General features: G+C 43.1%; 1 protein-coding gene and 1 non-coding gene across 2 annotated transcripts; both read right to left on the reverse strand.

Annotated features, from left to right (window-relative positions):
• Positions 1–2,311: 2,311 nt before the first annotated feature.
• On the reverse strand, positions 2,312–3,740 carry LOC124698133. The gene has a single exon (XM_047230653.1). The coding sequence runs from the start codon at positions 3,691–3,693 to the stop codon at positions 2,593–2,595; it is 1,101 nt and encodes a 366-aa protein (XP_047086609.1). The 5' UTR covers positions 3,694–3,740; the 3' UTR covers positions 2,312–2,592.
• A 2,085-nt stretch (positions 3,741–5,825) lies between these two features.
• Positions 5,826–5,896, reverse strand: TRNAG-GCC. The gene has a single exon. It is a non-coding gene; the product is annotated as a tRNA-Gly (tRNA).
• Positions 5,897–17,948: the final 12,052 nt, after the last annotated feature.

A 17,948-nucleotide genomic window follows, 5' to 3' on the forward strand; every position in this document is an offset into this window, starting at 1 on the left:
GGGCGTAGCGTACAGTGCACACATGTTAACTACCACTTCAGCTCTTATCCTTTTCGATAGCAAGAATTGCTACTCCTACACCACACACCTCTGCGGCTCTGCCTGTGCAAATCCTTAGATTGTTCCAAGGAATTACCGTTGGTTTGACCACTATTGGAATCTCCGAGGAGTTTCTTGTGTTTGCCTAATATTGACCGAAGAAACAGCTGCTCAAAACTAGCCTAGTGGCCTGTCACGATCACGCCATCACGGCGTTATATGGGCATGCGTATACTTTTCCAACATCCATTTTCGTAGATCCAAAGACGCCTCTCCACAGCTTTGTCAAGATTGTGGCCAAAATCATATCTCATTGTTTGGCCCCTGGAATGAACGATATTTTCTCCCATGTCTAAAGTGTATTCATCAAGTTTAGAAACTTCCATGACAGCTTCATCATGTTTGCCTGTAACTAAGCTAGGCGGCTTCGCCGTAGGAAAAAAGCGGCCCTCCTCTTCAAGCTCGAAATTAGGACGGCTTTTGACCATGTATGTTGGGATTATATTCTTGAACTCCTTCAAAGCCTTGCATTTTCACCACACTTCAGCTATTGGCTTACAGCCCTATTTTGCACCTCTTCTTCAAGAGTTCTCCTCGATGGCATGACCCTATCAAGCATGGATGCGGCTTACGGCAAGGGGATCCACTCTCCCCCTTGCTTTTCGAAATCACTATTGACCCCATACAACACATCCTTGAAGTCGCCACCGAGCATGTTCTTCTTAGCCACCTCCGCTGCAGAGGAGCTAGGTTTTGGACCTCCGTTTACGCCAATGATGCCTCCATTTTCATGGCCCCCATTCATTCGGATATCTCCAACCTTGCACAAATTTTGAACAACTTTGGCGATGTCACCACCTTATTGACAAAGCCTTGTAGCTTGTTAGGGGATGACCCCCGGTAGGCTAAGATGGTGGCCTAAACGACTAGGTTAAACTCGGTGTGACCGACTTACATGGGTAAGTCGGGGAAACCTTGTTTTGCAGGTAAAGGTTAAACTGACTGGGTTAGCCATGCCGACATACCCTGTCGACATACCTATGTCGGTAGGCCATGGCGGGAAGATCTAAACTTGGCCTAACTCGGTTAGCTCGAAAGGCGCTAAGGAATAAAGACCGACATACTTTGTCGGAACCGACATAGGGGTCCGGCATAAGGCCAACAGTATATATACTACCGAAATAATCTTATATACTTCATGTTACATGTACATACTATCCGGCATGATAGATACTCTCTAGATTATGAGAAATATGTGTGGATGTAACTACACCCGGGTGTAGTATGAATATAATCAAAGCTTGGGATAGACTATACTGATCCCTCCCTAATGATAGTAAAAATTACTAAAAAACCCCTTAAAAAAGAGTAAGCCCACTAGTGGCATAGGAGTGACAGACCAAGTAGGGTTTACATTTATTGACCATGTTATAGTTGTTACCTATGTTGTAATGCATCCCATACATGTATTTTTTCCTATATGAGACCATGGGTTCATCTCTCTTCAAGAAGATGCACAACAACAAAGTCTTAACCTTGATACATAGTTGGGCAAGGATCCATATGTGTCCAAAGTGAAAAGATCTCGTCGCTACACTCAACTCCAAGCCACCAATGAAAATTCTTATGAAAAGAAGCGTGCAAACAATGATTTCTCCCAAACAAGCAATGTAGATTAAGATGCCGCCCTTGGGGAGAAGCATGCAGTTGGCCTGATGGGAGGGAAGTTTGAGAAACATGCTGCAAAATGTGTTGCTACATCAAGCTCATCTCAAGAATCCTTGGCTGAAATGATGTGTCTAGGAGGTGTCAAGTGGAAAGAAAGGTGAGATGAGGGAGCAAAAGGAAGATAAACACTTCAAGAGTTTCATAGAGGTACAAGCCGAGAAGGCAGTGATTGAGAAGGAGAAGCTCATGATCGAAATACAAAAAGGCCTCAACCGACATGTTGAGAGCGACAATGAATGTGAAGGAGGTGATCTCAAGTTGTTCACCGAGGAAGCCAATGTAATGTTGGTCCATAAATTATCATGGACGATATGAGGAAGGCTTGCGGTATGAAAAAGTTTATGACAAATTTTTGTCTCGCACTGATTGAGCACTCTATGTCCGATTTGTTTTGTGTATCATTTATGATCATGCTGGTACCGGGTTGATGAACGACACGATTAATTTGAGTCTGAACATGTACTATGAGTCTATGACTTATGCATTTCTTTAACGATATGCTCATGGTTTTGTGCTGGACTTGTTAAATATGAACATAAGCCGATTGAGAAAATGATGTCCAGGCAACCCAAATGACACATTGTTCCCGAAATCGGACATGTAGGTGACAATACATTGCTGAATTTATGTACACAAAAACATAAATCTTACTCCTTTTTCACATACAAATAAATTCCTCAAAAAATAGGATGAATATCTGAAAAATACTCTTTTTTTGGAACAACAAACAACTTTCGGAAAAAAAATATGTACTAGTACTATCACACAAAATTAGCTGAAGATATTCTAACGGGTGCATACTCTGCGCTTCTGCAGTAAGTGATATCACTCCTGCTTTCCTCTGACCTTGTTGAGGTGCACAAAGTCAAAGGCTACCACGACGCTCCCGTCCATCCTCTTGACCACGAACCTCTCCACCAGCACCGACCGGCCGGCCACCTTCCCGGCCTCCTCCTCCTCCTCGACCCACCCGCCCCTGTACTCCTCCCACCTCATCCTCTCCCACACGCTCGCGCACACACCCACGCTCTGCCCGGCCGCTGCCCTGAACCACACGTAGCCGTCGCCGTGCCGCTCGGCGCCGCTCGACACCACCTGCCTCGCCTCCAGGCTCCCGCCAAAGAGCACCCTCGTGCTGTGCAGATTCGAGCCGACGTGGATCTGCTCCCAGCGCTGCTCCAGCGCCACCTCGTAGAAGGGGCCGCGGTCCATCTGCTCCGACGGGGACACGCCGTCTTCTTTGACGAGATAGAACGGGCAGTACCATTTCCCGACAGCCGTTGACATCGCCGTCGGGAGGCTCGCGTCGGCGAGCTGGCGCGACCGGAGCGCCGCGTTGATGCCCGGTGCGTCGCCGAGGTCGAAGTGGTTCTTGGCCTTTGAGGCGTACACCCGCCAGTACTTCTTTCGGTAGAGGAAGTGCGGGAAGCCGTCGGCCGCCACGGCCCTGGCCGTGAACCGCCCGCGACGGCGCTGGACGATCTCGATCTGCTGGTAGACGTCAGCCGGGTCGAACGGGCGCGGCTCCACGTCGCTGATGCAGCGGCAGAAGCAGCACGGGGTCATGTCCTCCTCGCTGGAGCACGTCCTGACGAGCCCCTTGCGCTTCCCCGTGGCGACGACGGCGTAGTAGCGGTTGGAGGCGAGGGGCGCGTCGGGGACGGGAACGAAGACGACGGAGTCAGTGTAGGTTCTGCTGTTCTGCCCGTGGTGCTCCGTATAGCGCAGCGTGAGGACGCGGTCCTGCGGGAACGGGAGGTCCCGCACGCGCGTCCCGCCGCAGTGCCCCCAGCAGCACGTCTCGTCGTCGTCCCCGTCCTCGTCGCCCTTCACCACGAGGTAGCCTGAGTTCCGGCCCTCCGGCGGCGGTCGGGATGCTGCCTCCGGTTGGCTCTTGAAGAGGGACAGGGACTTGGTCGCGTACATTGCAGCCTTGCTTTCCTTTGCTTCCTTCTTCTGTGTATGTCTTCCAGGTGTACTTGCGTGGATAACAATGAGCAGTGAATCATGTGTATATATACTGCGGTACGGTCCCAGTATCGTATGGAAATCGATCTTCACTGATCTTATCGCGCTGATTAGTCAAATCGCAGGAAGAAAGTTCGCATGAGTTGTCAAGTGACCCAAGAAAACGCGTCTTTTGATGGGACTAGTCGCAGCTAGTGAGCTAGATGACGACATACTCTCTCTATCCAGGAAATCCAGTGAAACGTTTTAAATTTAATACGACCTCCCAATATCCTAAATTTGTCAAAATATACGTGTATCTAAAGTGTTATAGGGTGTACATACATGTAAATTTAGACAAAGCTTTGGGACATGCTTTTATGAAAGGAGGGACTAACTAACCTAATAACAATAAGTATTAACATACTACCTTTATGCCAAATATAATGTGTATTATGTTAATTCAAATTCAAACAGTGTAAATTTTAACAAAGTTTATATGGAAAATATAAACATCTAAGAAATCAAACAATTACCACTAAAAATATAATGAAGTATATTTTAATATATCATACATTTTGTATTGTAGATATAGATAGTTTTCTCAATAAAGTTGATCAAAGTTCATGGGCGGAGCTCTCAACAGTCTATACCTGATGCACAGGCATCAGGGTCAAAGAATTATTTTAGTCCCGCTTATGAGCTTAATAGGGCCTATGCATCAGGGTAGACAAAGAAAGGTGCAAGCTTTCAAAAAAAAAAGGTGCATCAGGGAGGCAATAATTCAAGCTAGCAAGGGTTCAAACAAAATTGTATACATATGCATCAGAGAGACCTTTGCTCCAGTTTCACCCCTGTTAAAGTTAACGCAGTTTGACTGTAATGAAAACCAGTTAAGGAAAGAATACTTATTGGTATATCATAAACTACTTTTTGAGACGAATCTAGTGATATTAATCTGCTTATCATATATGTTGCCACATTTTCTTTCTATTTTTTTTTATTTTAATCTAAAATGAAGTTAGAAGTTTATTGATGATCGGAAGGAGTGCTTCTTTGACGGTCGATCTGTGGGACGTAATAACTAACGTAAGGTAAAGTATACGGTACTGTCACTGCTTCTTCTCTTAAGCTTCTTTCGTGAAGCTAGCTTCTACGGAAAGAGAAGCCACCGTTTTTCCAGAGTATTGAAATATAAGTTTTTTTTTCATGGATTGCCTTCATTTTCATTTTGACCACTGGCATCTTCGAGGTGTTTCTTGTTCAGCGTATAGACAGCTTAACATGACTTGCCACGCTCACGGCACGATATGCACATGCAACTTACATTTCCATGATCCGATCCCATGGGGCGGATCCAGAGCAAAATCAACCCGGTGTTATTGAATGAAGCACATAGATTTTTTCACCTACAGCTGAGGGTGTCATACACGGGAAATCTACAGAATACGTCAAATAAAATGGAATACGCCTGACGTTGCTGGTGTCATGTGAGTATGTGACACCTGCTAGTTTAATGTGGGTACGCCTGACGTTGGCTCCATCCTGCGCCTTAGAGCAAGGTTAATAATATAGCCTGCCACCGGCTATAAGGTCATGCCATGTCACTTAAAGCCTATACATGTACAATAAGCTAGCTCTTGTGTTGGCTCTATGAAATATTTAATTAGATCTAATAATTAATGATTGCATGTGCATGCAAGACTAGATGGGGATGGAAGAGCCGGCCAAAGCACTCTCCGCAAGCTACAAGCTGGCTGCACTGTCTCGTTTTTTGTGTGTAGCCGGGCTACATACCAAGCGCCTGCTCTCTTCTCTCTCATGCCTTCTCTCTCTTCCACCTAAGATTTTGCTGATGTGGAGTACCTTGTAGCCAGCTGACAAGGATCTATTATACTTGCTCTTACAAACGAGCTGGAGAAAAATAAGACAGCACAGGGAACAAGTTCACGGAAACATAAAAAATTCCAACATCCTTGGCGCATGCATGTTCATGATTCTGGTGCATGTAGTACACGAAATTTTCCTTTGCATTATCCAACAAATAAGATGCCCTGATAATGGCAGTTTAGCACAGCGAGAAGAGAAACAAAAAGTTTGATAAAACAAAATGCACCAGCCGGGAATCGAACCCGGGTCTGTACCGTGGCAGGGTACTATTCTACCACTAGACCACTGGTGCTTGCATGTTAAAATTTCATAATTAATTTACTAGTTTACAGTAAGGGCGTCATCTGCTATAATCTTATTACCTCTAATATCTAAAAGGAACTAGTTGAATGCTTGTGAGTTACCACGGTCTTTTTTATCTTGTATTTGTGCTATCTATTCTGGCTGGGTACGGTATGCAGACACAACATTAAAGTTTAACATTATTCACACACACACACACATCAAAGTTCATCACTAATAGTACACACAACACCAAAATCTCAGAGTTCATCAAAATATTTGGCCGTGAGAAAAACGAAAAACAAAATCTCATTTCATTACATTTTTTATGAATAACCTGGCACAAGAAGGCCATAACAATATTCTGAGTCAAACTCAGGCAGAATTATTCCTAGTATTTGTTATCCCTAGCAGAAAAATGGTACATAACATAGGTGGAAAAAAAAGAATGCCATGACCAAACTGGTACGTGACGCAAGAGAGACCGAGCGAATCAATCATGAAGTAAATCATATCTAGGGTTCTTGGATGCGTGGAAGACCACGGGCCCTTATTGGCGGGAGGGTTCCCATTATTTGTTTAAGTTATTTTTCAATGTATTCTTCGAGATGATGAGGCACCGGCTACATCTTGAAATCGACATAAGGTCCTCCATGCCCTATCCTCGCTCCGGTTGCGTGTCTAGCGTTGGCAGGGGCGTGGAGTTGTGCGTCGCACGGATCTTCTAGGATCATATCGGTTTTCGTGTCCATTGGTGTGTTTTCATGTTTGCGTCTTCGGATTTACGGATCTCATCTTTGGCGATGGTTGTTTCTTTGGTGTGATGGTCCTTTGGCGCTTAGGATAGCGACTTTCAATTTATCTACAACAACAAACTTTAGTACAGTAACTTTTGTCCAACTCTGGTGATAGAGGGGCGAGGACAGCGGCGGGCTTTTGCTCGCGCTAGTGCATGTAGTTGTCGCTAGGTGATCTAAACACTAATTTATAATTGTTATTGCCTTTTGGGTTCTTTATACAACTATGATTGACTATTATTAGATATTTAAAAAAAATCTTAGCTGAAATGAAGGTACAAACAAATCGTCGTTAGACAGGTCTCGATGCACAAAGGACCTTTCCGAAGCGGATCCTCTGTTACACACAACAACTTCCCCAAGTGATGCCTCTTTCTGTCAGCTGTGGATGTACAAACCAATGTGGACGTAGTAGCTCGGTACCGAAATATAAGACTTTCTAGAAAGATAATTTAGCTCTCTTAAAAGGCTTATATTTTAGGACCGAGGTAATAATTGACTTCAGGGAGAATACACACTCTCAAAGAATGCTCCAACTATTTTTTTTATTTTCCACATTGAACCTTTCGAAGAACTACATGGGACCGCGCATTCCACCCCTCCTTGGGGTAGAGATCCCGGCCTCACGAGAAACACACTTGTTCTTATTGTTCTTCTTGTTGTTCTTTCTCTTCTTTCTCCTAGGCTTGGGAGCATCCACAATCCGTTCATTGCTCGAGCCTTCCTTAGCTAAGGAGAGGGTGAGAAGCTGCGCCATCTTGGCATACAAACTATCAATATCCTTCAAGTGCTCACAACAAGGGTTAGTGGAATCAAGCACTTCAACTTCTTTCTCCTTACATGCTTGCGTTTGAGGTTGCCCACAAGACTTTGAGAGACTAGCAAATTCTCTCTTCAAGGCCTTGTGGGCCTCGTCGAGGATTGTCGAGTCCTTAAGTAGTTTGGTGTGGCCAACATCAAAAGCAAGCCTTTCATTTTTAAGCACATTAACTAAGAAAATAGCATGGTATCTTTCCTTACTGGGTTTGGAAATGTTTTGGGTAGTTAGACACTTCTAGATTAAGAACACTCTCCTCAAGAGTGAGCCTCAAATTGTGTTCTTCTTCATGGACTTGAGTGGGAGAGGCAATTAATCTCATCGATGGCTTTCCTCTCAATCCTCTCTTTATCCTCAAGGAGGTCTTGTTCTTCACCTAGTAGAGCCATAAGAGCCTCAACATGTTTCTTGGTCTCCCCTTGCATGTTATTCAAGAACACATTCAAACTCATAACCTCACGTTTTACGGCAAGGCTCTCAACATCAATAATATTGGAAGTGTTAGATGTCGGACTTGGTTTGGAAGAAGGAGATACCACTGTTAACGCGCCATGGAGAGTCGATGATGAGGTTCTCATTTAGAGCATTGAGAAAAGCGAGATAGAGGGAGCGGTAATGACGATGGGGGCCACTCCCTCATCCTCTTTGGTGGACTTCGTCTTCTTCTCATCATCATCATCATCATTGGATGAGTACTCTTCACGAGCCACGAAGACCATTGTCTTCTTGTTGGGGGGAGGGGATCTTTTTGTCGAGGTTCTTGGTGGAGGAGTACTTGGTGTAGCCCTTGGAGAGAGAATTGGACTTATCGTTGAGTACAAGCCTTCCACCATTCTTCTCTTCTCTCAAAGTGGAAATCAGCGACGAAGTGATTCTTGTCACCGCAATTATAGCTCGTCCTAGCATTTTGCCCTTCTCTTGGGCCACTTCAGAAGCTTCTTGAGGAATCTCGAGGAGAGTATCTTGCATTGCAATTGGTGAGTCTCTTAGGGAGTAGTGTCTTGACTTGGGACCCCTTGCCTTATTGCCTCCGAAAAAACTTCTTGGCCGCAAGCGACATGTGTTCATGGTAACTATACTTCATGTATTCGGGTGCCTGATACGTCTCAAACGTATCTATAATTTCTTATGTTCCATGCTACTTTTATGATGATACACACATGTTTTATACACACTTTATGTCATTATTATGCATTTTCCGGAACTAACCTATTGACAAGATGCCGAAGTGCCAGTTCCTGTTTTCTACTTGTTTTTGGTTTCGAGGAATCCTAGTAAGGAAATATTCTCGGAATTGGACGAAATCAACGCCCGGTAGCTTATAATTCCACGAAGCTTCAGAACACCGGAGAGAGACCGAGAGGGGAGCCGGGGGGCCCCACACGCCGGGCGGCGTGGCCAAGGGGTGGGGCGCGCCCCCTATTGTGTGGCCCCACCGGGGCCCCTCCGAGGCTGCCCTTCCGCCTACTTAAGGACTCCGTCGCGAAAACCCTAAAGGAATAAGCCACGATACGAGAAAAGTTCCGAGCCGCCGCCATCGCGAAGCCAAGATTCGGGGGACGAAGTCTCGTTCCGGCACGCTCGCCGGGACGGGGAAGTGCCCCCGAAAGGCACCTCCATCGACACCACCGCCATCTTCATCACCGCTGCTGTCTTCCATGATGAGGAGGGAGTAGTTCTCCCTCGAGGCTAAGGGCTGTACCGGTAGCTATGTGGTTCATCTCTCTCTCCCATGTGATCTTTATGTGATCATGAGCTTTGTGATCTAGTTGAATATCATCTATGTGCTACTCTAGTGATGTTATTAAAGTACTCTATTCCTCCTTCATGATGTAATGGTGACGAGTGTGTGCATCATGTAGTACTTGGCGTAGGTTATGATTGTAATCTCTTGTAGATTATGGAGTTAACTATTACTATGATAGTATTGATGTGATCTATTCCCCCTTTCATAGTGTAATGGTGACGAGTGTGTGCGCTATGTTAGTTCTCGGTCTAAATTGCAATGATCTATTATGCACTCTAAGGTTATTTAAATATGAACATCGAATGTTGTGGAGCTTGTTAACTCCGGCATTGAGGTGCTCTTGTAGCCCTACACAATGAATGGTGTTTGTCATCCAACAAGAGAGTGTAGAGAAAGTAGTATTTGTTTATTCAGTTATGTGATAAATGTTGAGAGTGTCCACTAGTGAAAGTATGATCCCTAGGCCTTGCTTCCGAATAGAAAGTTACACCACAGAGAATTGCTCCCACGCCAGCAAGCTATTTTCTGGCACCGCTTGTTTACTGTTTTACTGCATCTTTACTTCCTGCAATATTACCACCATCCATATTACTTGTATTTCACTATCTCTTCGCCGAACTAGTGCACCTATACATCCGACAAGTGTATTAGGTGTGTTGGGGACACAAGAGACTTCTTGTATCGTGATTGCAGGGTTGCTTGAGAGGGATATCTTTGACCTCTTCCTCCCTGAGTTCGATAAACCTTGGGTGATCCACTTAAGGGAAAACTTGCTGCTGTTCTACAAACCTCTGCTCTTGGAGGCCCAACACTGTCTATAGGAATAGAAGCGTGCGTAGACATCAAGCTATTTTCTGGCGCCGTTGCCGGGGAGGAAAGGTAAGAGGCACTCACACTCCGGTCCCAGGTAACTAAGTTATTTTCTGGTGCCGTTGTAAGTGCTCGAAGCTATTTCCTTTAGATCCTGCAATTGCATCTTTTTGTTTCTTGTTCACTAGTTAGGCATAATGGAAAATAACAATGAGCTTTTTATTCTATTTCCTGAGTTAAGACATGGATGGTTTGATGCGAAAATTAAAAAACCTATAGAATCTTATTTGCATGCTAGTAGCAATGATATTAGTATGAACGCTTTGAACACCATTGTTGCTAATGCTATGGTAAATTCTAAGCTTGGGGAAGCTGGTTTTGATGAGCATGATATTTTTAGTCCCCCAAGTTTTGAGGAGAAAATTTTCTTTGATGATACTTTGCCTCCTAGTTATGATGATTATAATGATAGTGGTCTTTTGGTGCCGCCTACTATGGAGAGTAAATTTTATTATGATTATACTATGCCTCCTACACTTGATGAGAATAATAATGATAGCTACTTTGTTGAATTTGCTCCCACTACAACTAATAAAATTGATTATGCTTATGTGGAGAGTAATAATTTTATGCATGTAGCTCATGATAAGAATGTTTCATGTGATAGTTATATTGTTGAATTTATTCATGATGCTACTGAAAGTTATTATGAGAGAGGGAAACATGGTTGTATGCATCTTAATAATATTAAGTTTCCCCTCTTTATGTTGAGAATCTTGAAGCTACTCTTGTTTTATCTTCCTATGCTTGTCACTTTGTTCTTCATGAATTTGTTTATTTACAAGATTCCTTTTCATAGGAAGTGGGTTAGGCTTAAATGTGTTTTGAATTTGCTTCTTGATGCTCTCTTTTACTTCAACTCTTATTTCTTGGGAGTGCATCATTAAAATTGCTGAGCCCATCTTAATGGCTATAAAGAAAGCACTTCTTGGGAGATAACCCATGTTTTATTTTGCTACTGTTTTGTTGTGTCTTGGAAGTTGTTTTCTACTGTAGCAACCTCTCCTTATCTTTATTTTATTGCATTGGTGTGCCAAGTAAAGTCTTTGATAGTAAAGAAGATACGAGATTTGGATTACTGCGCAGAAATAGATTTCTTGCTGTCACGAATTTGAGTAGGATTCTCTGTACGTAACTCAGAAAAATCTGCCAATTTACGTGCGTGATCCTCAGATATGTACGCAACTTTCATTAAATTTGAGCTTTTTCATCTGAGCAAGTCCAGTGCCTCTAAAAAATTCGTCTTTACGGACTGTTCTGTTTTGACAGATTCTGCCCTTTATTTCGCATTGCCTCTTTTGCTGTGTTGGATGGATTTCTTTGTTCCATTGACTTACCGTAGCTTTGGGCAATGTCCAGAAGTGTTAAGAATGATTGTGTTACCTCTGAACATGTGAATTTTTGATTATGCACTAACCCTCTAATGAGTTTGTTTTGAGTTTGGTGTGGAGGAAGTTTTCAAGGGTCAAGAGAGGAGGATGATATACTATGATCAAGAAGAGTGAAAAGTCTAAGCTTGGGGATGCCCCCGTGATTCATCCCTGCATATTTCAAGAAGACTCAAGCATCTAAGCTTGGGGATGCCCAAGGCATCCCCTTCTTCATCAACAATTTATCAGGTTTCTTCTCTTGAAACTATATTTTTATTCAGTCACATCTTATGTACTTTACTTGGAGTGTCTGTTTGTTTTTATTTTTGTTTATGTTTGAATAAATTCATGCTTATGTGGGAGAGAGACACGCTCCGCTATTGCGTATGAACACATGTGTTCTTAGCTTTACTCTTAATGTTCATGGCGAAGGTTGAAACTGCTTCGTTCATTGTTATATGGTTGGAAACAGAAAATGTTGCATGTGGTAATTGGTATAATGTCTTGAATAATTTGATACTTGGCAATTGTTGTGCTCATATAGATCATGTTTAAGCTCTTGCATCATGTACTTTGCACCTATTAATGAAGAACTACATAGAGCTTGTTAAAATTTGGTTTGCATGATTGGTCTCTAGAGTCTAGATATTTTCCGGTTAAGGTGTTTGAACAACAAGGAAGACGATGTAAAGTCTTATAATGCTTACAATATGTTCACATGTGAGTCTTGCTGCACCGTTTTATACTTGAGTTTGCTTCAAACAACCTTGCTAGCCTAGCCTTGTATTGAGAGGGAATTCTTCTCGTGCATCCAAATCCTTGAGCCAAAAACTATGCCATTTGTGTCCACCATACCTACCTACTACATGGTATTTCTCTGCCATTCCAAGTAAATACTTCATGTGCTACCTTTAAATAATTCAAAAGCTATTATCTCTTATTTGTGTCAATGTTTTATAGCTCATGAGGAAGTATGTGGTGTTTATCTTTCAACCTTGTCATTTACTTCTGACAGACTTTCACCAATGGACTAGTGGCATATCCGCTTATCCAATAATTTTGCAAAAAGAGCTGGCAATGGGGTGCCCAGCCCCAATTAATTAACTTGCATTAATAATTCTCTTCACATGCTTTGCCCTGATCTATCAGTAAGCAATTTAATTTTGCAAATAGACACTCCTCCATGGTATGTGAATGTTGGAAGGCACCCGAGGATTCGGTTAGCCATGGCTTGTGTAAGCAAAAGGTTGGGAGGAGTGTCATCTATAAATAATGAAACTAAAATACATGTGTAAACAAAAGAGAAGAGGGATGATCTACCTTGCTTGGTAGAGATAACGTCCTTCATGGGAGCCGCTCTTGAAAGTCCGGTTGATAAGGTAGTTAGAGTACCCATTACCATTCGTTGACAACAACAAACACCTCTCAAAACTTTACTTTTATGCTCTCTATATGATTTCAAAACTTAAAAAGCTCTAGCACATGATTTAATCCCTGCTTCCCTCTGCGAAGGCCATTCTTTTACTTTATGTTGAGTCAGTTTACCTACTTCTTTCTATCTTAGAAGCAAACACTTGTTTCAACTGTGCATTGATTCTTACATGTTTACCTATTGCACTTGTTATATTGCTTTATGTTGACAACTATCCATGAGATATACATGTTACAAGTTGAAAGCAATTGCTGAAACTTAATCATCCTTTGTGTTGCTTCAATGCCTTCTACTTTGAATCTATTGCTTTATGAGTTAACTCTTATGCAAGACTTATTGATGCTTGTCTTGAAAGTACTATTCATGAAAAGTCTTTGTTATATGGTTCAGTTGTTTACTCATTGTCTTTACCATTGCTTTGAATCACTTCATTCATCTCATATGCTTACAATAGTATGATCAAGATTATGATAGCATGTCACTTAAGAAATTATCTTTGTTATCGTTTACCTACTCGAGGGCGAGTAGGAACTAAGCTTGGGGATGCTTGATACGTCTCAAACGTATCTATAATTTCCTATGTTCCATGATACTTTTATGATGATACACACATGTTTTATACACACTTTATGTCATTATTATGCATTTTCCGGAACTAACCTATTGACAAGATGCCGAAGTGCCAGTTCTCGTTTTCTCGCTGTTTTTGGTTTCGTAAATCCTAGTAAGGAAATATTCTCGAAATTGGACGAAATCAACGCCCAGTATCTTATAATTCCACGAAGCTTCCAGAACACCGGAGAGAGACCAGAGGGGAGCCGGGGGGCCCCACACGCCAGGGCGGCGCGGCCAAGGGGTGGGGCGCGCCCCCCTATTGTGTGGCCCCACCAGGGCCCCTCCGAGGCTGCCCTTCCGCCTACTTAAGGACTCCGTCGCGAAAACCCTAAAGGAATAAGCCACGATACGAGAAAAGTTCCAGAGCCGCCGCCATCGCGAAACCAAGATTCGGGGGACAGAAGTCTCTGTTCTGGCACGCTGCCGGGACGGGGAAGTGCCCCCGGAAGGCACCTCCATCGACACCACCGCCATCTTCATCACCGCTGCTGTCTTCCATGATGAGGAGGGAGTAGTTCTCCCTCGAGGCTAAGGGTTGTACCGGTAGCTATGTGGTTCATCTCTCTCTCCCATGTGATCTTTATGTGATCATGAGATTTGTGATCTAGTTGAATATCATCTATGTGCTACTCTAGTGATGTTATTAAAGTACTCTATTCCTCCTTCATGATGTAATGGTGACAGTGTGTGCATCATGTAGTACTTGGCGTAGGTTATGATTATAATCTCTTGTAGATTATGGAGTTAACTATTACTATGATAGTATTGATGTGATCCATTCCCCCTTTCATAGTGTAATGGTGACAGTGTGTGCGCTATGTTAGTTCTCGGTCTAAATTGCAATGATCTATTATGCACTCTAAGGTTATTTAAATATGAACATCGAATGTTGTGGAGCTTGTTAACTCCGGCATTGAGGTGCTCTTGTAGCCCTACACAATGAATGGTGTTTGTCGTCCAACAAGAGAGTGTAGAGAAAGTAGTATTTGTTTATTCAGTTATGTGATCAATGTTGAGAGTGTCCACTAGTGAAAGTATGATCCCTAGGCCTTGCTTCCGAATAGAAAGTTACACCACGGAGAATTGCTCCCACGCCAGCAAGCTATTTTCTGACACCGCTTGTTTACTGTTTTACTGCATCTTTACTTCCTGCAATATTACCACCATCCATATTACTTGTATTTCACTATCTCTTCGCCGAACTAGTGCACCTATACATCTGACAAGTGTATTAGGTGTGTTGGGGACACAAGAGACTTCTTGTATCGTGATTGCAGGGTTGCTTGAGAGGGATATCTTTGACCTCTTCCTCCCTGAGTTCGATAAACCTTGGGTGATCCACTTAAGGGAAAAAACTTGCTGCTGTTCTACAACCTCTGCTCTTGGAGGCCTAACACTGTCTACATGAATAGAAGCGTGCGTAGACATCAGTGCCCAATTGATGAGTGCATTTTTAACATGTTTTTACACTTTTATTTCATATAGATATCTCTGAGTAGCAATAGGTTTTTTGTATTTTACCGCACTTCCGCGCCTTTTTATGCTTGTCTACACAGGATCATAAAATATTAAGGCAATAATTAAATATTTTAAAAAAATATTTTTATGGTATTTTGACGTGATAAAAATCATCTAAGCACTTAACCATGCACCTAGGTTAAAGGGAAATGCGAGGACAAGTTCCAGTAAGTTTAGCGAGCATCAGTACGGGGGGCCCCGCCCGTACCGTCCACCCGTACACCGTACCAGAAGCACCACCTCGTCAAATACTTTCATATCACGTAGACGACATAGAGATCTGAGACACACAGCTTCAAAAAACACAGAAACACCACCTCTGGGATAGATCTGGAGGAGGAACTTTGGAGAAGAACATCATCTGGGCTGCTACACGGATCATCGGAGGACAAGGCATCATCCCCTTCATCGTTAACCTCTGCATCTCCATCACCATCACCGATCCCATTCTCCTTCAACCATAGTTGTAATCCCGATTTTTATTGTGGATTTGTATTCGAATTCATACCATTACTTTCATCCCATCCATAAGGATATGATGATGTTCTTGATTGTTTCCGTGCGTGAGTAGTTCCTTTTATTCTTCAGGAGATGGAGAAACCCTAGCATGAATATGAGATGAATCTAACATGATCTATGGTTTTAATTTATCAATGTGTGTTAGTTCTCTCTCTTGATATTATGTGTTGTGCACCATGTAATATTTGCCTTATGGTCTCGAGAGGGAACTACCTTTTAAAGTGTGTAAAGTGTACGGCGAGAAGTGACGTTACTGTATCGGCACTTTAACATAGGGAAGAGGGGGGTAAAGAGAGACTCACCAAGCTCATATCGATAACCATGGGGTAAAACCCTTAATTACGATGGTCAATATGTGGTTTGCATAAGGCTAGCCGCAGTGGTTATTTAGAGATGCGATGACCGATGGCTTTCTGGACGCATCTTGTTATTGAGCTCTCTCCACACATAATATGATTAAAAGCATATTTTATCTTGATTAACATGAATCATAATTCTAGAGGTGGATCCAATAATCCCTGGGAATACTTTATCTTATTAAGTTTCAACCCATTTCTCACTACGCTTTTACTTATTGCTTTGTTTACTTTCTAACAACCAATTACAATAATATTTTAAAACAACTTTATTTGAGATTAAATAACGACTTATAAGTATCCTTTAATATATAGTAGCAATGGGCATTAAGACCTTAACTAGTAGCTCCTTGTGGTTCGATACTCTTATTTCAAAACTAGTTACAATTGATTTGTGTACTTGCAACTATCACCAATCTATTGAGTGCTCGTCAACTTCACTTTCTTTTGACACCTTGCCCTTCAAGGCATGATTTCTCTTACGTGCATTGTGGGCACGTGCAACAAGTTCATCGGTATTGTTCTTGGATATGTCCATGGCATCACTAAGAAATTCATTGGATGTCATCTTGCGCTAGTCAGAGTTTTGTCGGATGGCATTCAACCTTGGTTCTTCATAGGGAAAGAGGGCATTATATAATTTCCACTTCACCCACGTGTCATCACATAGGAAGCTCCAACGTCCCTCATTTGCACGGCGAGGGTGGTGAGGCGCTGGTACATGTCTTTGGCGGTTTTCCCTTCATCCATGACGAACCTGGCGGTATTGACCTCGTCAAACTTTGAGCTTTGAATGCTTTCGTTGCCGAGGAATAAGTCGTCAAGCCTCTCCTGCACCTCCTTGGTGGCCTTTCATGTGCAGATGTGGTACACAAGTCTTAATTTACATGCAAATAATCCTAAAACTGGTGTACGTAGCTTTGTGTGGACTGCGGAGAGCTTGTTGCTTCACCTCCACTGAAGAGTATGCCCTGCCCTCCCATAGCAGCCATGACTTCTTTCTTCCGGTAGAGGTAGGAGATTCGAGTTCCAGTCACGAACTATTTTATTTTGCAAGGTTTACATAATCTGTTGTATGGCTAAACAACAAAAATATAGGGGATTCGAACCCCCGACCTGGCGGAAGGAAAGGGTGAGGGCATAATTGCTCAGCCTAGAAACCACTTTAGTGAAATTAGGATAGTTATATTATTTGTTCTAAGGTCCAAAAATTTTGAATTCAAAATTTGTTTGAATTAACACGTTCGGTAAATTACCGAGATTTTGCGGTAACCGTTAATTCCGGTGCCCTCGGTAAATATTCTTAACCAAGAAAAAAAACCTTGGTGCGGAGAGCTTGTTGCTTCACCCCCGCTGAAGTCTGAAGAGTCCATCCTCCCATAGCAGCCATGACTTCTTTCTTCCGGTAGAGGTAGGAGACTAGCTAGTTCGGTGGTGCGGAAGAGTTCCAAGTCTGCTCCTCTCATAGTAGACATGACTTCTCCTCTCATAGCTAGTAGACATGAATTCTTCTCTCCCATTGGTTTATGTTTGTGCGGTTGGGATTTGTTGTTTTGTTAGTCGCGGCGACGAGGGTGGATTTGGTCCTAGTTATATTGATTTGCGGAAAAGACCGCCGATTTATTAATCATCATCAACAATAGTACAAAGAACACCAAAAGTTACTTAAAATTATAAATAGATCTTTAAACCACCTAACACCAATTACGAGCACTGAAGTGAGCCGACGGGGCAACAATCTTCTTTTGAATCAATGACGCATGCAATCTTCACCCGGTTTTCCGCACTTAACTGGGCATACGACCACGGGCGATCGACCAGTTCTCGTCTCGTTCCAGAGACATCTTCGCCACCGACGCTCGCCCTCAAGCCGCCACCGTCGCACCATCGTCGTCACCCGCATCTACGCCATCGCCAAGTGCGGGGCTGCGGCGATCCTTCGCGCAAGTCGTCGTTGGGGTCTCCTCGTCCGTGGAGATGGCCGGGGTTGCGCGGCCTCCTGCGCCTCCCGGGGCGGCTAT

Source organism: Lolium rigidum, chromosome 3 (assembly GCF_022539505.1).
Source record: "Lolium rigidum isolate FL_2022 chromosome 3, APGP_CSIRO_Lrig_0.1, whole genome shotgun sequence".
NCBI classification, from domain to species: Eukaryota; Viridiplantae; Streptophyta; class Magnoliopsida; order Poales; family Poaceae; genus Lolium; species Lolium rigidum.